This window comes from Asparagus officinalis, chromosome 6 (genome assembly GCF_001876935.1).
Source record: "Asparagus officinalis chromosome 6, Aspof.V1, whole genome shotgun sequence".
NCBI lineage: Eukaryota > Viridiplantae > Streptophyta > Magnoliopsida > Asparagales > Asparagaceae > Asparagus > Asparagus officinalis.
In genome coordinates, this window is record NC_033799.1 from 76,128,010 (window position 1) to 76,150,915 (window position 22,906).

Genomic DNA, 22,906 nt, shown 5'->3' on the forward strand with positions numbered 1-22,906 from the left:
CCCAGTTTCAACCAACTGGGTCGGTTTTTATAAATAAAATAGAAACGGGTCGTTTTTTGCAATTAAATCATGAAATGGGTCGGTTTTGAAAATTTGTCCGCAGTAAAAACTGCAACAATTCTATTTGCCTGCCCTTAGCAGATTCACAGTGCATCTATAATAAACAAGCAATTTTCAATAGATACAAAACACTATTGATTTTGAAATCTCTTGCCACATGCGAAAGGGTACAAGGATGCCCATTCAATTTTCTCAAATGCACATATCCAACGCAAATTAGTTCACAACTGCTGTTCTATGAATAACAAAAACCTAGGATCTTTCAATACCATATCTTTTCGTCTCTCTTTTTGGAGTAGGTACGCAAAATCTTTTCCAACATAGCATGTGCTGTACTTGAATCTTTCTCATCAACTAAGCCGAAGTTGTTATCGATCCACATTGATCTCGGACCCATAAGCAATGTACGTGCACAATGAGATCAAATGGGTCAAAATGCAAAGGGTTAATTGCAGATACATACATCACCTACACTACGAGAGTGTAGAGTGCGGGTTCTATCAGAATGGCCCGCACCCTGCGGGGCGTTCTGAACCGCATGATGGGGGAGGAGGGGCGCAGTGATGGTATTTCAGCGCCCCCATTGACCTATTAGAACACTCCGCATGGTGAGATGTCCCGATAGAATCTGCAATGCGAGAGCGTAGCCACTTGTAACTTTTTTTTTTGTCATCAGAAGGCCGGCCTCCTAAAGTTAGGCCTCCTAAGCTTCAAATGAGAAGTTGAGATATCACCTGGTGATGTACCATCTTTTGCCCTCAGTTTTAACTGAAAAGAAATACCAAAATTTCTCTCTACACCCAAGAGCAAAAACAATAAAAACTTCTTCTGAGATTCATCAGGTGTCTACGATTAACCTACAGTACTACAAAAGGTGATCCATTTCCAATTAACCCCAAATGTAAATAACCTGCTTCATTTCGATATGTGGAAGCAATCGTGTTCACTCTAATCATCATTCTGTCTAACAGAAAGATGAAGAACTGAAGCATCCAGCACGCAGCAGCCCCAAATATCGGCACCAATGTGATCAAGAATGACAGAAGCCATCTTGAACCTCCACTGCCTTCTGTTGATGTCCAACCTGATGCTATGATATCAAAGTAGAAACATGGGCAAACTGCAAGTTGCAGGACTAACTCATCTTCTTCTCCAATTCATCCACGCATCTCGAATAAGACAACCAGTCACAATCGACCCCCATCTGATTGATAGGAAAATTTTGTCAAAACATATTTCCAACATCCCGTTTCATGAGTTATCCTTTGTCTCGTTAACTATTATCATATCGTTCATATCTGCTTCCAACCATGTCCTCTCACATCTACCTCCGGTCCTCCTTAGTCCTTGCCATATTAACTATAACCTCATCACTTATCCTAACATGCGGATTTATTACAATTAATTTCACAAAACCACCATGAACATTGGGAGAACTTGCCCATAACCCTCCTGAATTTTTTTTGTCTCACAAAACACCCTGATCATTTGACTTTTCTTAACAGAAATTTTCTTGAGAAAACCCCTTCTACTGGGAGGGGTTGTCCTTATTCCGTAAATGGCAACCGACTAAATTTCAAAAAAATTCTCGCGATGGTATCTTAGTTAATTACCAATTATAGGTAGGGGTCCGGTAAGAAAAGTTGAAAGTTAAGGTGATGTTTGTGGCCACCACAAATGTCGGGGGTTGTGGTGGTTATGTGATATAAATAAAGTTCAGGGAAATAATATAAAAAAACCCCAAAAGTTTCGGGGGGATTTGTGAAAGTAACCCTTTGATAGCCTCCGTTGCAAAATAATAAACATGTCAACAGCACATAAACTTCCATCCAAGATACAACGCCTTAGGTCACTTCTAAAAGCAGTTAGCTCTATCATTAAAAGGTCACATAGAAAGATACAACACTTTAAGATGTCACACAGTGTGCAATTAAGTGATAAAGATTTTTGAGGTAGGAAATTAAATAAGTGATAAAGATTTTTGAGGTAGGAAATTAAAGGTATGAACCGACTCGCTTAATTTTGAAAGGCTCCAGTCTGAAGATTTTCTAATGCTACAGTACACATACTTTTCTTGCATACCTCTGATGGCTTTGTTCCTTGTCATTTTGTTGAGAAGCTGATGTGGCCGATTCAGAGCTACACCTGCTCATTGAAGTGTAGAAGGTCAGGCAACAGTATGGCCAGCTGTCAACAAGCAAAACACATGAAGAGCACCACAGAGAAACAAATGCATATTTCATTAGGGAGAACCAATCTCAATCCCAATCGGGGGGGCCCTTGTTCATAATCATAACTATCTATTTTTGCAAAAATTACACAAAACCATCATGACCTGAGGGTGTTTTGCATAAGACTACCATTAAATTTTTCTATTAGGAAAAACTATCATAAACTTTCGATACTGCAGAAATATACAACAAACTATAGGAAATTGTACTAACAGCTTGTTGGATAAAATTCAAATCTATTCTTATTTATATCTATTAACCCACAAAGTTCACAAGTATTATACAGAATATATATGAAGTACATAAAGGTAAAATTATCCAAAACATGTCACGTAAAAGCATGTGACAACTTTAACTGCCCTCAGGCATGTTAGTTTACTGAAAAGAGTTAATGGTAGTTTTCTCCAACCAAAAAATATGATATTTCAGTGCAAAACACCCTAATCTTCATGGGAGTTTTGTGGAATTTACCCTCTATTTTTCCTGAGCAAATTCTTGCTGGTCACATATATAAACAACTCTCTTCTACCCACATCAAAGACTACAGTTTCACTGGGACTGAGTCAATTTAGCTAAAACCCAATTTCTGATATCATAGATCAGCCCCACGTGCAAGATAGGGCGCCACGCCCTGCCTAATTACCCAATAGTCAAAATAGATGGATATAAATTATAGCTTTATGTCAACCTCAAAATTCTTCATTCTCCCATAGCTGATAGATAATAATAAGATTTTCCCCATAGTCATGTGTGGCTTGAAGTGGTTGCTGCATTCAGGGTAAACCACTTGGATTAAATAAACCTGCATAGAAGAGTCAATGTAGTTAGGTACAGCCCCAAGCAAAATGGTTACTTAGAACTGTCACTCTCAGAACAAGATTTGAGGCTTTAAATACTCAGTTCGGTAAACCTAATGGGTAGGACCTTGTTTCCAGATATTGGGAGCATGAACCAAGGTCACATTCACATGAAGTATCAATCTCACATTAGTGTTGTTACTTTGTTAAAGAAATTCAAGTTTATAGCACACTGGTCTAGATTTGGAATGTGATTCCTCCATAGATGAATGATTATAGGAGACGATATCAACTTACTCCTTTGTCCAGACTCTTCATTGCTCTAGGGGGCAAAAAGAAAAAAGAAAAAAAAATTCAGAGGGTTAATCTTCCATATTAAGTTTAAACTACATGGCCATGAAAGTTTCACATCATACCATGGCCCTCTCTTCTTCATAGCCGCCAGAACTAGGTACTTGGCACGAACTTGCGTACTGTTGATTTTAGCTCCCCAACTGGTCCTTATACTTAATCAGGAGTTTCCTCCACTATTTGAGTTTCACTTGGAAGTGTGAATGAATATGGATATTCATGGATATATCTAGATCCCTGCCTATCAGACGTGGATTTGTATACCAATGTCACTACCAGCTGATACGTACGCAAATGCGGATATCATTTCTATTTTTTGTCAGATAGGGATACTATGGATATAAAAAGTCATACATGAATATGGATTTCTGAATATTAATTTGAACAACTGAAATTATTTTGGATTTAGATTAGTGAACCTGACGTTGATTTTGGTAATTCATGAGTCTAGTACTACGTGTTGGATATACCAGACACAGTGATGGTCTCTGACCTAAAACCTACCGAATTAGACAGTTTTGTATAGTATAACAAATATATTTTTGAGTCTTGTCTGTTTCTTCATATCGAACAAGATCGAACTTGGTGGATACAGATATGCGTTTTCTTTACTTAAACATATTTGTACCTATGTCCATGGCAGCGATTACATAATGGATATAGGTACAGTAAATCTCATATCTGATCCACAACAATGCATTTGCACCTCTAATGTTGCTCCATAGCCAAACAACAAAATTAGACAAGGATGACAATGGATGATGGTGGTAATACTCATGTTAGAATTTGTTTGGAACTTCTTAAAGTCAGCATCAGATTACTGTTAGTCCTAAAGTGGGTGTCAGCGAACCCAAAGTTATGGAATTCTAGAAACGGCAAGCTGCTTATACATCTAGAATTGGAAGGCATCAATCAATATGCTGTTAGAACGACAAGCACAAGGTGTGCAAAATTAGTCAAATGATAATGCTAAAAGCATTACGTTTTATGAATCACTCTAGAAGTAAAAGTCTTTGATAAACGAGTTATCATATTTCAGTTTCTGTTAAGAAAGGCTCATGTCAACACTCAGCATTCTAGTTTCTGCTCACCGGTAAAATATGGAGACCGTGTGAACATATCAACCTATTATTTATTTAAGGATATATAACATTTCTGCTTAAATTGTCCTCAACCTGTTAATTAGATACTAAATTTTCAGACCATGTAAGCATGTAGAATTTGCCAACCTCCTCATTACACTTTTTTTTAGTATCCATTTCACATACAAAAGCTAGTAGTCATAAAATTCGGTTCCAATTTATTTACTAGGTAGACACGTATGTGAGTTTTTGTTTAATTTATAACATATGGTTTTCTTGCTTAACTCTATATATAGCAGTTAAATACTCTATTGTTTCACCACCTTTACACTTAAATATCCTAAGTTGCAAAAAATAGCACTTTAATACCTTAAGTTATAAAAAATTACCACATTAGTACCTTTTGGTAGTTGTCACGTAAATATTTCTCGGAATATGTCCTGAGAACTAATAGAATGTATTAAAGTACTACTTTCTTATAACTTAGGGCATTAAAGTGCTATTTTCTTACAACTTAAGGTATTAAAGTGTCACTTTCTTACAAGTTGTGAGGCATTAAAATGCCATTTTTTACAACTTAGAATATTAAGTGTAAAGGTGGTGAAACAATACGGTATTTAAGTGCCAGTTTTTTTCCAACTGATGGTATTAAAGTGCTACTTTTTATAACCTAGGATATTTAATTGTAAATGTGGTGAAACAATAGAGTATTTAAGTGCCATTTTGTGTGTGTGTGTGTTTGTCTATGTATATATATGAGATTAATGGGTATCCTTGTCATAGGAGGAGATTCCCCTCCTTGTCGTCTATGTGGCACAATCCCCACCATCCTCATAAAGTAGGAGAGAGTGCCTACTTTATGAGGATAGTGGGGATTGTGCCACATAGGCGTCAAGGAGGAAATCCCCTCCTATGACAAGGATACTCATTAATCTCTCTCTCTCTCTCTCTCTCTCTCTCTATATATATATATATATATATATATATATTATATATAAATAATATATATATATAATATTATATATATACAATTGTTACATTAAACGTACGCGCTTCTAGGCATCGGACTTGGCGCCCAGCGCTAGTCGCCTAGGCAGACGGCCTAAGCGGTTTCTAAGCGCCTTTTTTTTATTATTATGATACTTGAAAATAAATATACTATATATATATTATATATATATATATATATAATATAATATATATATATATTATATATATATATATTATACTCAATCAAAGATCATTAAATACTAAAGTACCAATACTATTAAACTAAATTGCTTGGTTTACCAATTACAATAGCTCTTTGTATGTTTATACTTCTCAACTCAAATTATAAGTTCATCTCAATAGTAAAAACTCATTCTCAACTCCAAATTACTGTTAACTTATAAGTTACTGTTAAATTAAGTTAAACAATAAACTTAAACTTAAGTTCACTGTTAACTTAGAAATATTATTAACTTAAGTTTTAGCTGTTTACTTAAACTTAAGTTTACCATCAACAAAAAACTTAATATTAACTTAAGTTTAAACTTAAACTTAAGTTTAAACTTAAACTTTAAGTTTAATTAAACTTAAGTTTAAACTTAAACTTAAGTTTACTGTTAGTTTAAACTTAAGTTTAACTTAAACTTAAACTTAAATTTACTGTTAACTTACACTTCTTAGTTTAAGTTACTGTTGTTAACTAACTTAAATAATATTTAAGAAGTATTATTTACCTTGTTAGTAGTATTACAGAGATCGGGGAGCTCGATAATGTCACAAAAGACGCTAGGCAGACTAGGCGTTTGAGCAAGCGCCTAACGCCTAGACCCCTGGGCGTAAGTCTAGGCAGCGCTTAGACGTTTAACATTTTTAAATTATTTAATTATAATAATTGATAAAAAATATGTATTAAATTCATATAAATTTTTTTACAAAAAATAGCAATAATTAGTTCCATAATTAATATCATGCATACTTAAATACTAAATATCCAAAATAATAATTAATAAGGTTAGAGCCTAAGAATTTTTTTTTAATTACAATAATTGATAGTGAATGTCAATAGTTATAGAAACTTAGCATACCGACTAATTCTAGGCAGATTTCTTTCTTCATTTAAGTGGTGGTCGATTAGGTTTTTGTGAAGGTCGGAAGACGGTAGCTGGAGGTGTCATATTTTGGAGGGTCAAGGTTGGAGGACATGTAAGCTACAATACTATAAAATCACAACCAAGACCTACAGGGTGCAATCCACGCTAAGCAGACAATGCATTTCCTAAATGCTCGTAAAATCTAGGTGGGCAGCCTAAATACCGCCTAGGCGCTAGCGCTAGTTAGGCGGCCTAGATACGCCTAGGCCTAGCGTACGTCTAAGCGGAATAGGCGAAGGTTTTTTTAAACTAGAGTATATATTATATATATTATATCATAATATATATATATATATATAGACGCATACACACACAATGTGTGCATGTGTTATTTTTTATTCTTTTTTTTTGTAAGTATGGGGTCAAAAGTAGGTCTAGATAATGTAAATCTTTCCCTCCAACGGTTACAACATTAATGAAGGTGAATTAAGTATTCTCCTCCTGACTAACATCTTGCAATCATGTAAAGTGCCTTGCTATGTGGCATGGATATGGGTGCGGATGCGGGTGCGGACATGGACACGAGTACGGATAGAAGACATGACAAAAATTGTAAAAGTTAGGATACAATGAAATGGCTATATACATACATATTAAAATTAATAATCTATATGAGATCAATATTGTTTTTCATTTACAGGTTGTGAGAACTAAAATCCTTATACCATTTTTATGTTCTTTTTTGAGTAGATTATAAATTGAAAAACTGCTCCTTTTAAAGTAGATACCCAAACGACCCTTTAAAATCATGCTTATGAACTAAGCATGTGCTAAAACGAAGCTATACTGAGTCTAACAAGTTGCATAATTTTGAGGTTAAGTGTACGATAATATGTTCAAGAAGTGTATCACAAGTTTTTTAAAACTAAAACATGTGTCATGTATTGAGTACACCTCTAAATAAATGTTTATATGTAATCAAGAAGTGTCCAAGGAGTGTCTGACATATTTCAATGGCAGATTGCATGATCTCAGCAAAATGCAGATATGCCAAAAGCTGCATTATATGCACATGCATAAGACAAGGGCTGGTGGCCCTTTTGTCATCTTCCATATCATATGTATCATCTTTGCTTAACCTTTCAACTTTATCTTTATGGATTCAGATCTCAACATTCAGACCCTATAGATCTAGCAATGGTCTAACTTTATGCTTATGGAGGTCTCAACTTTCAGACCCTTTAGATCTAGCAATGGGAAAAGGCAACGAGAATATTATGCTATGTGTCCTTCACTGCAGCTTTCTTGTTTGTGTAGGGGAGGCACTAGAAGGTAATATTTCAACCATTTAGGTCGAAGTTATAGTACAACTCAATCCCTATGCCATCATAAAGAAAAAAGAAACTAAAACATAGTGTATTAACATGTTTTAGGCTTTTAGCTACAGTTTGGGTGCCACGAAGAGAGGTTTAATTAGCATTTTATAGTGCTTCTTCTCAGCTAAATGAAATAAGACAATCCCTATTGCATCATAATCCTCTAAGCCTTCTTCACATCAAAATGGGGTAAGCCATATAGTACACAGCTCTACAAAGTATTTGACAAAGTTCTACAACCAGCTGACACCTAATAGTAATTGTTTTTACTCTCTTAAATAGTTGTGACTTCCTGCCCAAAGAAACAATATAAAAGAGAGCGGCTTGCCATAACTCCTAAAATGACTAGTTGGCTGTCCACGGATCTCTATAGGATGGTGAGGCAAAAATGTCTAGAGACAGAAGAGACAGGAAATCACATCCAAAGGCACATATAAACCCAAAGAACCACAGATACATTTCTACAAGCTAAAGTGCATCATATACACCTAATATTCAATGAGTACAACATTGTGAAGTAACACCACCAAACATACCACTCAACAATGCAACATCGGCCAAAATATGAAACATCCCACTTAACATTGCAACATCGGTTGAGTTAGTGGTGTTTAATGTCTACTTTTATTGCAGGACTAGTCAGTGCTTGAGCTGATGGTCTCTCTTCTTTTCTTAGAAAACCAAGCAGGCACCTTGTGTTAATGAGATTTTAACTATTCACAATTTGTATCTGTGCTATTTGACTGAGATCATCTTCCATTCATAAGGCCTCCTACGCTTTAGAGAGAAGAGACAGCAATATAAATATACTGGCTACAGAACTTTTGAGTTATCACATAAAGCTGAAACAATTTCTGGCATATTCTTACCTATGAAATTTAGGAACCATTAATGAAGCAGAATCAATACCCCATGCTAAAGGTTCATCCTTTCAATTCCTGTTATAAGCATACAATACAAATTTGTATCGTAAGCTTGATGATCAAGGGGATTGAAATGAGTTAATAATCTCTCGTCTCCTGTTTAACTTGCAAGCATAGAAGTTTTAGAAAGAGTAAAGGAACAGAGGCTACATATAAAGGAAAATAAAATTTGATTTGTAGAATAATCCATTGTTCACTTACTGGTCACATAAGATTTCAGTTAAGGCCTGAACTCTAGATTTATATCGACAGAAAATTCCACATTCACATGAATTTCATGTTGAACATTTACAGCACCATCTTCTTTGTTAGAAGACATTTTTGGTTATTTTCTAGGATTAAATGTAATCATATTGTTTAAGACATTACAGGATTGAAAATAATAACTTTAATAAACAATGACAAATTAGGAAGTCATAGAGTAAGATTTACCAGATTCATGAACCTAGACCAGCTTTTCGAGCAATTATTGCAATGTTCCTTGGTGAAATATCAGAATTAAAAATAGGGAATAGGCATGCTTCTATCAAATTGCCTTTTTCTTGGAGGAACAATAACCTATCAAGCAAGATATATGTCTCTACTAGCTGCCCAACAGCAGCCCGAAGAGACCAGTAGGGACCTACAAGTTCCTGCATTGGTGAAAATATGAATTCCATTAGCAAAGCAGAAATTTTAACTTGAGTTACAAGTAACTAAATCTAAAGGGAAACGTGTCCATGAAGACCAGTAATAAGACATCACAAGACCAAAATTACTGTCCCTTAAATAAGTTAGGAAAATTAACTAACAAAGTTCAAAAGGGCCTAAGCAGTTGCAGGCACAATCTTCTTGTCAAATCATATTAAAAATGGGTCCCACATGGCTAGGAAAGTGATAAATGGTGTTTATTTTATGTTTTATGCCTTTCCAGGTTAATGTGTGTTCATGTTGTTGTTAAGAAATCATGAAATGTCAATATTGTGCGAACTGAAGAAGTTCTTGATTCCTAATTCTTAAAGAAATAGAAAGGTGCATTAAGGCACTAGAGCGAGAGAGATTTGCTTATAGGTGTAATCACAATAAACAATGTCAACAATGTCTCTGCTAATCCTCAAAATCCCAAGCAATTTGCAAAGAGTACTAACAAAGCTAGGGCGACCAGAAAACAGTTTTGAGTACAAAGCTTTCATTGACAAGATTGACACAGCCTGCCTCTGAGTAGACACACTAGAGTATTACATAAATGCCTGTTTACTGATTTACTGCCACAAGTATTTAGCAGTAATAACCATCACAATGTTTGGTTGTAATACTCTAAGCCTTAAAAGCATGCAAATGCCAAATGCTCAAGGAAGATTATTTATGTAGTAAAGGGGTAGACTTGAATCAATGAAAAATTCTTTAGCCAACCAACAATTTTTGCCTTCACAAATTCACAATCAATAGTTGGCCTTAAAGTCAGGACAAGGTGAGGTGTGGAGCGGGATGGAGTAGATTGTGGTGCATTGGGGAATCGTTGAGTTCTAATCATATAAAAGTGTCTTTCAATTTCTTTTAAACATACAATAACCATAAAACATACACACAAAAGATGCGTAAATGCTACAAAAACACTTGAACATGCCTGATAAACTTGAAAACACTATTTATAATAGCTCCAGTATAAATTTCAAAAACTTGCATTCAGTAAGATTGTGTAAACTGCATGGACCACATTTATATTTGTTGTGAAAGAAATGCTTACTTTTAGCAGCTATAAGTATGGATATAGATATTCTCTGAATACTGAACTCACTATACATGTTTAAAAGGAATGTGGATTTGGATTTGATCCAAGATTCCAAATGCAAAATGGATATCATTGACTGTTACTAAAGTTCTAAGGAAAACTAAGTCCATTCAAGTTTAAGAAGTTCTTTGCATCACTGCTATCACATCATGGAGGATACTAAACAGACATACCCTACATGCTCCTATATGCTCTCACATCATATGTGAATTGTATTCATATACTCAGCCATTTTCTTAGATGTCAAATATAAAGCAATATCCATGTTTAAGACTTTTAAACTAGGCAGATATCCAGATCCATCTCCCTCCCTATTTTACTATTTTTAAATAGAGATAATCTCTATGTATTTCTATGATCTTGTGATATCATGCTTAGATAATCTAGACATGTCAGATAGTTTAGCACTATGACCATATCTTACAGTTAATATCACACAGACATCCTGCAATACCATTGTTTTGATTACCCCAGTAGTTTCATTTTGGCAGATAGACCCCTGGGTTAAAATTGTCTCTTTTACCCTGGGTGAACTTTTGGCAGATATTGCTCCTAGGTGAATCAATTAGTCTGAGGTCTGAGGTTTAAAGAGTGAAAAAGTCCCCCCACCCCAACCCTACCCACGCAAAAAATAAATAAATAAACCACCCACCCGCCCGCCCGCCCGCCCACTCTACAGTGAGGGAGGCTCTATCTGTCAAAATGAAATTGCACTAGTAGCAAGTTCAAAACAACGAGGGTCTATCTGCAATTACCTCTTTAAACTATTAAACAGACTCACAGAGTAGATCTCCATGTCTGACAATTCAGATAAGGAGCTTCAATTGGATCAGATTATTTGTATCTGTTTACCTCCTTTATTACACAAGTAAAATTTTACATCAGAGTTTTCATGTGAATCAACGCATATGGATATAGCAAGTCGTTACAAGGTAGGAAGTTTGTCTGTACCAAAACAAATAAGGACACAAGAAACTGCCAACAAATATAAATATAACATAGGACAAGAGTACAAAACTGGCATACCAAGAACTGTTGAACTTCCCTCCATATTTTCAGCATATCAATATCTCGTAAATGTTCCAAACTAAGGCGACTCAGTCCCATTTCACAAAACTCTTTAAAAAGAACATATTTTTCCCGTGTTTGGAAAGACTGAGCTGCTTGGCTTTCCATAATATCTTTGCTTTCCATGTCACAATAAAACTTGGATGTCAAATAGGTCATACAACTATCGTCTGTTGAGCATATACAACCAAGGGAATTAGATAAATCCAGCATCACCCAAAGTTAGAAAATGAATCACTTCAAACATAATAGCATGCTATTGATCAAAGAAATCTCACTATATCACAGAAGAAGAAATTTAAACTCTAGGACCTTTCGAGATAGCAGCAGCGGCATCAATGTAGCGACTACTGGTCAAATGAACTTGAGAAGAAATCATGGACATTGAAGTAACATTTCCAATAAAGTCACTGTTGGGATTTGATGCAGGAAGTTCACTTCCTCCAGGGCCCGACTGAAATTCAATAGATCTCCTCAACTGTTTGCGTCGTAAAGCTTTCCCTTGACGACCAATTGAAGGACTCGAGTTTAGGACTCCAGGGTAGTATCTCTCAAGAAGCTTCACAGAAATAAAAATTAGGTAGCAGAGAAACTGATAGCTTTCAGTGATTGAAGCATCAACATTTACAATATAAGAAATAAAGTAAAAACTGGAATTTACTTTGGGTAAAGTACAAAACATCCATCTATACTATCTTTCAAGAACCCATCATCTAAAATGCCAAAAAAACCACCAATATATAATGAAACTGTTAGTTTTATGATAGAATTTGGTTCTTCATACATCTAGTCAGATGTCTACATGCATAATTCAAGTTAACGATAAAAATTTTATTTTTTATTTTATTCAAGAGCTAATTTTCTCTATTTTCTTCCTTTCAACTCCTAAAATCTTTGAATTCTAAATGGCAAACGCCTTCCCAGACATCTACCAAAGTGCAAATATATATCCAAAAGTCCGAAGAACAAAACTCCATTGCAAAACTAATGGTTTCATTCATCTTCATAGAAGAAGTTTTTTTTTGCAACTTCTTCGACGAGGGGTTTATTGGAAAGCAGGATAGAGATTGAGGAAGTTTCTTGTAATTCAACATTAATCACAATTAATGATGTATCTATTAAAGTAACAGATACAAGTTGAGAAACTACTAGAATTCAGAATGCGCAAATAGTTAATCACGGATCGGGTACAGACATAGTACAAGTCGTGCTGTGCAAGCTAAAACATGTAGCCCAACAGGAAACCTGTAGCATTTGGAATGCTTGTTTTGTGCCGTGAAAGAGATTTATAGCTCAAGAGTGAAATTGGTAATTTCGATTTAGATAGCCTCTGACGCAGGGTAAACAAGGTTATGGAAGCTGAAAGTGGAGCATAGCGGGTGAAGCACCGCTCAAGCTTTTTGGGGCTTAAGCGACAAAAGGCGGCAAAAAGCGAAAGCGGTCCAGTTTATACATGTATGAATATGTCGGAGGAGAGGACTGCGAGGAGGAAGTGGCTTTGACGTGAGAAGGAGGTAGAGAAACTTCGACTAAGATAGTGATGGTGAGCTTTGATGCGAAGCTCAAGAGAAAGTGTTGTCGTGATGGCGATGATGAAGGCAGAGCTTGCTGGAGAAGGATTTGGAGGCGGCTTGGTGGCGGGAAGCGACAGAATTACCTGGAAGGTAGTGGACAAGGCGTCGAGATCGGTAGTTAGGGTTAGGTTTAGTTTTGTCTCGATTTGCAAAAGCGAAGAGGGGGAGAAGCAAAGGGTTTTACTTAAGAAAATGGGTCAAGTTGGGGTTCGGGCCGGTTATAATATAAACCAGTATTTGTTTTTTCCAAACTGCTGTTAAGCACTTAAAAGCGCTTTACAGTGCTTTTAAACGGTTGACGGTGTTTTTACGAGCTTTCTGACCCGTTATTGAGCAGAAAGTGTCATGTCCGTTTTCATTAAAAGCTTTTGATGAAAGCGTAGCGGTGAGGCACCGCCTTCACCTTGCGGACCGTTTAAACAGCCAAAAGCACGGCTCTTTTCAATAGTGAGGGTAAAGGACAGCAAGACAGCAAAAACAGAATCCTGCCATGCTACTTTATGACTAAAATTTCCTTATTGCCACATTGAAATAAACAAATGACACTAGCAGATGAATACTACAAGTTGACTCGCAAATGCAAGATGAGGAGGGTGAGTCTACCATTTGAAAGGCGGCACGAAATGCATGTAAATCAAAATTCTGAAGCGCAGCATCTTTAGTGAGTTTTCTCCATCTCTCAGCACTCTAAACAAGAAACCAAGGTCATTCTACATCTCGTACCAGTGGCCAAAACTAAACAATCTCAGTTGTGAAAAAATTACAAGCAGTGAAAGTAAACAGGTAAATAAAGATAACTGAATGAAATTGTTATTCCATGTATAAAAAGAGTCAAGTGCATTTAAGGTTTTCAATCATCTTATTGCACGTGCAGAAAGAACCATGGGGATTTTTACTACTAAACCAACAGAGTACACCATTCTCACTAGCCACAAGGCATTCCTAGTTCCTACTAGCAAATACAATCCATTTACTTGTATGAACTTAAAACTCCAGTCTTAAATTCATTAGTGATACGATGAAAAACATAGTACTTTAGATCAAACCATTTGAAGAAAGCAACATTTCACTAATCAATGTCATTCTCTGATCAAGAATTCCGAAGATCAATAGATCACTACATTGTCACTCAAACGAATATGTGGAGCATAACAATATACAGTAATAGATTATTCTTTTTTATATTGAGTATGGGATTATAGACCCCCTCTAGAGAAGCAATTGCATTAACCAAACCATTGCAAGCTTCCTCATAATTTCCTAATATTTATGCTCCTAAGAAAATGCTGATTAAACTATGACCTTTTTAACTTACGGTGGTATCTCTGGTTCTCCATGAGTTGATTCTTCATCACAGCAAATAAAATCCTCATCCTAAACACCTTAATAGTCGCCATCCTAGGACTACCTCCTTTAGCAGACTAGAATGCTTCTAGTCATTCCCAACCAACCCTTTTCACATGCATCATAATTGATAACCGGAGCATCGGACCTATAACCGGACAATAAAGGACAAGTTCCGAATAGATATCAGTAAGAGCCGGTTATATCATCCAGTAACCGCTAGCACATGCCAAACACTTTCAACAGCAACCACAGGGATGGAACACAGAGTGGGACAGATCATGCTTACTGCTAATTCTGTTCTATCACTAAACCGTCTATGGCGCCTTTCAAAACATTAGATTTCTGTCTACTGGTTTCAATACTCTTTGTTTTAACCAGAATAGACTCGATATTAGGTAGAATGGTTGTAGCCTGGTCTAAAACCTGGGATCTCCCATAACATATCTCCTCGCTTTACCAGCAAGCTATGTCTCACCAGCTCGTGAAGGTATTTAATCAGAAGTACACGGTAAATGAATAATAACGCTGAAAATATCAAACATGTCTAACAAGTAAAACAGATAAACTTATGTGTTTCCCAAACTAGTTTTAATTCTAATGCCAAGAAATTCAAAGAAAATTTTGCATTGAGCCTTTGACTGATGCACATATCTCCATTTTAGTACCAAAGTAACTTATAGTAATAGATAAGTAGATAAGTAGAATCAATATATACCCATTCTTTAGTGTACTCTGCTTCTGCTTTCATGATGATTATGGGGGAACCTCCCATGATAATTTAAATGGAGTAGGGGAACAAGTTAACCTTCAATCGATATTATGCTCCCCTATTGGGAAAGTGTCCAATGCCATGATGAAGGTGAGAGATTAAGACAGCTAAATCTTCAGCAAGACACCTAGACCAAATCAGTCATTGTTTTCATGACTAGAAACAAGTTAGAATATTTTCACTTCTATAGTTCTATGTACTATAAGGGCTTTAGACAGCCTCCATTTGACACACTACTTCAAATAGAAGAGAAACACGCGAAAAGAATAACAACCTGCACCAGACTGTATATACCTGACAAGCAAGATCACGAGCATTTTTTCCAAGGCTTAACCTGGATACTTTTGCAGCAATGCTCATTGGAAAACCACAGGGGATGTCATCATTCTCAAAACAATCTTCAGATAGCAGGTTGTAACAACAACCAATGCCAACTAGTGCCTTTACTTGTTCACAGTCAACAAAAGTCCTGAGTTGAGTGTATTATGTGAAATCATCAAGTGAAAACTGAAAGAGATTCAACCCTAATTTTTAACAAAAGACAACATACACCATGGAATGGAAGGCGAAAAACTTGGAACAAGAAATTGCACTTAAAGCTCAAAACCGTTTTTGAATAATCAGATAATTGTTGATACAAACCTAAGCATGCTCACTGAAAGATCTCCACAAGCATGAAGGCCAACAAGGACCAGTGAAGAAACTTCATAACCGTGTGCAGAAGAACTTCCTTTTCCTTCTAACATTGAGCACCCAAGAGAATCTGCTTCTTCAATGTTTTTATTATACAATGAACTGCTTAATGCTGTAAGAGTGTCACTTGAAAGAACATGGCAAGTGACAACATGTGGTACCTTCAGATGAATATCTCCTGCAGTGATAAACAATCAATAATGAAATAAGGTAAACAGAGAAATTTTAAATAAACCATTAAGTACAACCATATCCAGATTTACGCAATTTGGCAGCATAATGCTTCTTAATTCTCTCAGCACGAGCAGCCGTAACAGTGGAATGGTGCAGAGAAGCATCTATTGCGATTACAGAGAGTTGGTAGTCAAAAGCCAAGGCTTGTGCAAGATAGCCCTGAATGCATCATTTCGCAATGTAAATTAATTAAAAAGAAAGGACCAATGAACATTTCCCAGCTATTTTAATATATGATAAAAACTAAATAAATGGCTAGAACATGATGCATGGTAAATTAAGATCTCAAACATAATGAGCATTAAGTACCTTTGTAGCAAACTAGTAAGCATGTATCAAACACGTTCTACATGTATCATGGATTTAATACCTGTCCAGAGCCAACATCAATAATGGTCTGGGCATCAGCAACATGCGCTATAGCATTTACAACTGCAGCCAGGATTTCCACCTGTTTCAGTGCAAATCAATTTGTTCAAAATGAGTCTTGAAGAAGAAAAAGGAAAGGTAACTCTAATCAAAACTAGAGCATGCTTTTTCACAATTCAAAAAGGACAAACATGCCGACCTAAGGATAACGAGGATAAACAAGAAGGAAAGGGAAGTGCATTTTGGCCACCAAACACTTAATTTACCTACTTCATGTTTCTTCTTTGAATTCATTCCTTGAGATAACACAGTGCCAAGCGATGCCACACGCAAATTAGGTAACATCTGAAAGATGGTAAAAAGAAATGATATCATGAGACGAAAATATATAAGAAAGCAGTTGTTATGTTCCAAATCTGAGACCAAAATATGAGGTAAGAGTGATAAAGCATTTCTGTTAAAACATTTAAGTATTAAATGAAGTGTAACTAGAAGATGATCATCAATACTTTGAAAAGTTACCAACATTCTTGATACATCAATCATCAGCCATCACATTGTGTAAAGCAAAAAGAGCATAACTCTATTGTAAAAGGAGATCAAATTACATTTAACAACCACATAGAGTAAGCCTGGACAAAGGTCTCCAATTCATTTACGTCATGTCAACAACTTATTGAATGATGAAGTCCTTAAACTGTCGAAGTAATTTGCTGCTCTTGTTCCCTCTCCCTCTCCCTCCCCTTCTCTCTCTCTCTCTCCAAGCACTCAACGCCCTCGATGATTTCTAGGGGCTGCTTGGTTGCAAGGATTTGTGAGAGATTCTTGAGATTGTGGGTCCCAACCCTGAATTTTGTGTCAGATCTAAATTCTCTTTGAAAATCTCTGTTCGACTCTAAGGTAAGGACAGTGAAACAAAAGAAACTCCCAATTTCAGTGACAGCTCAGCTAATTGCGTAGTCAGAAAATCTGAACTCAGAGTTGCGACATTGCAAAGAAAGTGCAGCAAAAGTGGGACCCACTTTTTTTGGGGGACAACTTGTGTTGTTTCCTTGATGTTGGGACCAACAAAGGAAAAAATAATTCCTATTTACAACTTGTGCTGTTGTCCTTTAATTTCTTCACATTGCCCAACATCATTAATCGCCCTCTTGACAGTACTTCCTTTTCTACTAGCAACCAAACAAAATTTTAAAGATTTAACAACTTTTGATTGTATTATTTCAACAACCAAACAAAAAGTGGTCATTTTTTAAAACTTGAAGATTTAAATCTCTGAAATATTCACAGATCAAGAAACAAGAATCTATAAAACCAAATAGGCCCTTAACTCCCCTCCAAAACCATTAACATGCCTATTTAACCAAGATATTTCTTCAAGTAAGCACATTTATTGTTTCTCATTTCTCCTCCTAAATTTGGGCGTATCTTAGTACTAAAACAAGTTGGAGTATCATATGTAATCAGGAAAAGTCTAAAACCTCCAAAGCCAAAGCCAAAACAACACCATCTTCGGTTACTACCTTGCCTTCTCTTGCCATTGAAACTTAAACAATCAATTCAGAGCCAAATAGAAAAGAACTTAACTGCATTCACTTCAGTATATGGTATGCTGGACTATCTTAATAGTAATCTTTGATTGAAATTTAAATAGTAATTTAACAAACAAAAAACAAACTTAACTAACACTTCGAATGTAAAGTTTGACTGTCATGGTAATACAGGAAACATCTAAAACCAAAATAAAAACAACACCATCTTCAGTTTATAATTATGCCTACTATTGTCTTTGAAATTTAAACAAGCAATTCACGACCAAACAAGAAGCACTTAGCTCACATTTACATCAAAGTTCAAATGTACTAAGTTGGACTACCACAGTATCACTAAAACCTAGATTACAACAACACCAACTTACGTTTATAATTTTACCTACCCTTAAACTTGAAATTTTAAACAATCAATAAGAAGCAAACGGAAAGCAGTTAATTTACATTACCTCAAATATACAACATTAAAAATGACCTTCATACCTCATGAAACGATTTTTGCTCACGAGGTAGCGCAAGAGACCTCAAGGTCATTACAAACTCTTTGAGTGAAGTGGGCCAGTAGTCCTATAACACGGAGAAGCAACAAATGAAGATCAAATCAAACAAGATAAATACATTAGTAAGTATAAAGATCTTCTGTTTTTTTTAAACCTAAATTCTCTGTAAACCCACAACCTCCAAAATCATTCACACCCCCAATTTAACTAACACTATGGAACTTTAACGAATATTACAGCAGTTTAAAACCGAATTAGCTGCTTGACGTAGTTTGTAGAATGAACGATACTGGAAGTGCGTAGGTTTAAAAATATACCAGGATAAAATAACCGGTTTAAATCAAAGGCACTGAATATAAAGCTGAAGCAAGAAAAATCGCAACTTGGATCAACACCTGAACTAATCCTGAAGGTATACCAAGTAAATTATCCACGGATTCTTTTCTAAGGCATTCCATCCATTGCTCATCCACTAGCTCCCATAACCTCTCCTGAGAAATGCATCAAATCAAACTCGTGAGTGTAATAAAATAAAAATAAAAATAAAATAAAAACCAAGAAAAACTCCTAAAATTAGGGTTTATGGGGACTAACCTTGAGGAAATTGACGACGTGAGAATCGATTAGGGGTTTGTAAGGTCGGAGGAAATCTGCAATGGCGTTCATCCATTCTAGGGTTTTGTCAGCGCTCTCGCACGAGTACTTGCGATTGGGATTCGCCATTTTGAGCGGGGGAGGAGAGGGGGGAAGCGTTGAGGGTTCCCAGCTTAAAAGAGTGTCGACGTAAATTCCATCCAGGGCCCTCTATTTGCTAATTAGGGGGTGTTTGGTTGCATTGTTTTTGAGAAATGTTTTCTCAAAAGTACTGACGCATGGCATTTATGTAATTAAGAGTTTTCTATACATTTCTATAAACTGTGTTTGGCTCCAAAAAAATTTACAGAAATGTTTTCTGTAAAGTGCCCAAAAGTACCAAATTTTATGGAAATTGATTTCCTTCTAAAATGGGAGGAAATCTCTTGAAAATCTGACGCATTCATTATTTAAATAATAAAACGCATTAACTCTTTTCTACAAAGTTCTCACTTTTCTATAAAGTTGGTGGTGTTTGGTTACATTTCTATAAATTATAGGAAATATTGCTATTTTCCTAAAAGTTATTTCTCATTTTCTTGTTTTGAACCAAACAAGCACAATACAAAAAATAAGAAAATTTATACTTTTTAACTTCTCAAAACTTTTCCTATAATTTTTTTAAGAAATACAAGGAAATCAAATTTGGGATGGAAAACATTTCCTATAATTTATAGAAATGTAACCAAACACCCCCTTAGTTTCTAAATACCCCCGGGTTAAAACGATTTTACTGCAAACATTGGGTTGTTCAGAAGTCACGGCCTCGTAATTATAAAAATGATATTATTAAGTTTAAATTAACGGAGGAAATGTTACATAATAGAATAGAATGAAAAAGTATGATTCATGTAGCCGACTCTAACCGTTTGGAATAAATGATTTGTTAATGCTGTTATAAATGGGGCCCCAGGTTCATTTGTATCCATAGAAACCCCAAAAAAAATTCTCCTCAACTAGTTGGGCGGTATTTCACGAAACGAAAAATCAAAAAAAGAGTTGGGTGTATGAGAATATATTTAGAAAAGGTGGGGGTTATTTGGAAGTTATCCGTCCAACTTACGAGACCCTATGACTTCGGAGATTATTGTCGTGGATTAAGGCTAATCCTGGGAAGCTAGAATGGGCCTCATCAAAAGCCCACTATTGAAAGATGGGCTTACTTGGAAGCCCGTTTCTTAAATTTAGGCCGAGCTGACACTCACCATCCGGTGGCTCTATTGTAATTTACCCAGGCTCTCGCTCTGATTCTTCCTTCGGAAGACAAGACGTCAGCCCCGCTCTTTGTCCTCTTCCTCGTTAAAACCCTCGAAAACGCGGGAAAACAAAGCTCGGTGTTCGAGTTCATCGTCTAGGGTTCCAATTGACTGAAGCTCTGCTCGAATCTCGCCATGGATTTGGACCCCGAGGGCATTTTCAGAGACGACTCCGACTCCGATAACGACTTCTTTCAGGTAGGTGACCCTCAATTAGGTGAAAGACCCCCTCGATTTCTTTGATTGTCCCCACTTTTGATCGATCTCTAAGTTTGATGACGGATTTATTTTCAGGAGAGAGAGGCGAGCAAGGAGTACGTCGTGTATTTGGTCGATGCCTCGCCTAAGATGTTCAGTCCCGCTGTCACCGATGTAAGCCCTCTTTTTGAAAATTTACTCTTTTTGTTTTTGAAAAATTTTTCAAAAAAGACCCAATCCAAACTTTTTTTAAAAAAAATCAACCCACTCCGGTTTTTATTATAGAAATCTCGACCCAGTTTCTGGTCACGTTTAAAAAAAATCAGCTTCCTAATTAGTCAGGGTTGGCAACCCCGACTAATTAGAGTTGCTCATCCCCACTTGGCAGATTAGGACACCTAAACAAGTCGGGGTTGTGTAACCCGACTAATTTGGTCGGGGTTCCCAACCCCGACCATTTGGGATTGACTTCCCATGCCCACACAAAATAGTCGGGGTTCCTAACCCCGACTATTTGGCAAAGACCTTCAGCCCACTTACTTGTTGGAAAATCTCATCTCCTACTAAAATTGTCAAGTTTAACACAAACTCTCTTGCTACATATCAATTCATAATCAATTTCAATCACAAATAGTGGGGTTAGCAACCCTGACTATTTGGTCACTTAGCCGCTTCTCCATCTTTGTGGTTGGGGAGGCTCTGCTAAATGGTCCGGGTTGAAAACCCCGACCATTTAGACTTGGGCAACCGCATGCGCTGCCAAATGGACGGGGGTTGCGAACCCCGACCATTTTGTGCGGGGCAAGGGAACTCAATCCTAAATGGTCAGGGTTGGAAACCATGACCAAATTAGTCGGGTTTCGTAACCCCGACTTGTTTAGGTATCCTAATCTGCCAAGTGGGGACGGGCAATTCTAATTAGTCGGGGTTGCCAACCCCGACTAATTAACAAGCCGGGTTGTCAACCCCGACTAATTAGGAAGCCGGTTTTTTTTAAATGACCCAGTTTCTGACCACGATGCTGAGTGGCCAGAAACTGAGTCAATTTCTATAATAAAAACTGGAGTGTGTGGATTTTTTTTTTTTAAGTTCGGATTGGGTCTTTTTTGAAAATTGCTTCTTGTTTTCGGGTAAATTTCAGATAACACCCTTACCTTTGGTGATTTGCATGGAACCCCTTGAACTTTACACATTAGAGAATAAATCTCTAAACTTTGGAGAATTTCACGAATTCCTGAACTCTTGAATAGTTCCGCAAGCTGAATCATCTTCTGGAATTCCCCTTGTCTGTAATTCAGCAGCACTTGTCACTCCTCAACAATTTTTTCAGCATGTAACGTCCTTGTATTGATATTTTTTGAAGAATAAATTGAGATAGTCCTCCTCACCTTGTGATTTTTTGGGGGGTTAAAAGGCTAATAAAATAGTCAATGGCTGATAGGTGCTACTAGAGGTATCTGCAGTGTACCCTTTTAAAATATAACTTCCTCTCTTGGTAAAGCCGTAAAAAAGAACCTCAGCCTAGTTTCTTTTCGTGTTTCCCTCTATCGTCTCTTTTCTGATAAACACTAGAATGGAGTTTACCGCATAGTTTGTTTGGAACGTTTTGGAAGTTCAGTTGGATTATGTAAAACTCCCCATGTTGAAGGGGAGTTCTCTCTAACTTTAAAGTTTAGGGGGGTTTATGAAATGTTCCCTATAATTTTTTATGACCAGAGAATCTATTAACTGATGTATGACGATTTGTAGGAAGATGAAAAGATGGAGACACATTTCCATGTTGCGATCAATTGCATTTCACAGGCCTTGAAGACGCAGATCATTGGAAGATCAAATGATGAAGTCGCAATTTGTTTCTTTAACACTGTAAGGTTTCTAAATGATTTGAGTCTTTTCTCTTCTATTTAGTTGTGTTTTTATGTGACTGTATGTTTTTTTTAGCCTAAAATATTTGAACAATCTTCCATATATTGTGTATCGATTACTAGTTGTATTATAATTGTTCTCTCCCAATAACTAGTACCACTGCCATAGTTTGATCAT

General features: G+C 36.4%; 2 protein-coding genes across 12 annotated transcripts in view; one reads left to right on the plus strand and one right to left on the minus strand.

Annotated features, from left to right (window-relative positions):
* LOC109844278 (protein RRNAD1) lies at positions 1,819 to 19,553 on the minus strand. 11 transcript variants are annotated; one of them, XR_002247966.1, is made up of 15 exons: positions 19,371 to 19,553; positions 19,172 to 19,267; positions 18,760 to 18,843; positions 16,997 to 17,071; positions 16,728 to 16,808; positions 16,372 to 16,516; positions 16,073 to 16,301; positions 15,725 to 15,899; positions 13,918 to 14,001; positions 12,053 to 12,299; positions 11,699 to 11,910; positions 9,334 to 9,533; positions 8,848 to 8,916; positions 2,980 to 3,093; positions 1,819 to 2,205 (listed from the first exon to the last, which is right to left on the minus strand). XR_002247966.1 is itself a non-coding variant. In XM_020413255.1 (13 exons), exons 1-12 carry the CDS (start codon positions 19,497 to 19,499, stop codon positions 9,339 to 9,341), a joined length of 1,752 nt encoding a protein of 583 aa, XP_020268844.1. In that variant the 5' UTR covers positions 19,500 to 19,553; the 3' UTR covers positions 1,819 to 2,205; positions 9,334 to 9,338. The 11 variants fall into 11 exon arrangements, 2 of the variants coding, with proteins under 2 accessions (XP_020268844.1, XP_020268846.1); XR_002247969.1 differs by having other exon boundaries at positions 8,848 to 8,952; XR_002247967.1 differs by lacking the exon at positions 8,848 to 8,916.
* LOC109845109 (ATP-dependent DNA helicase 2 subunit KU70) overlaps positions 20,623 to 22,906 on the plus strand; it is a 15,083-nt gene continuing 12,799 nt past the window's right edge. Inside the window, exons 1-3 of the mRNA XM_020414311.1 lie at positions 20,623 to 20,863; positions 20,960 to 21,037; positions 22,613 to 22,729. Of these exons, the coding sequence (XP_020269900.1) occupies positions 20,801 to 20,863; positions 20,960 to 21,037; positions 22,613 to 22,729 (258 nt within the window). The 5' untranslated portion in view covers positions 20,623 to 20,800. The remainder of the gene's footprint in view (positions 20,864 to 20,959; positions 21,038 to 22,612; positions 22,730 to 22,906) is intronic.

Excerpts from the sequence above, each read along its gene's own strand:
- LOC109844278 (XM_020413255.1), bottom strand. The coding sequence starts at position 19,499 with ATGGCGAATCCCAATCGCAAGTACTCGTGCGAGAGCGCTGACAAAACC. Across the intron at positions 17,072-18,759 it reads AGCAAAAATCGTTTCATGAG|ATGTTACCTAATTTGCGTGT; the intron begins GTATGAAGGTCA and ends ACCATCTTTCAG. Across the intron at positions 16,517-16,727 it reads TTGATGTTGGCTCTGGACAG|GGCTATCTTGCACAAGCCTT; the intron begins GTATTAAATCCA and ends TGATGCATTCAG.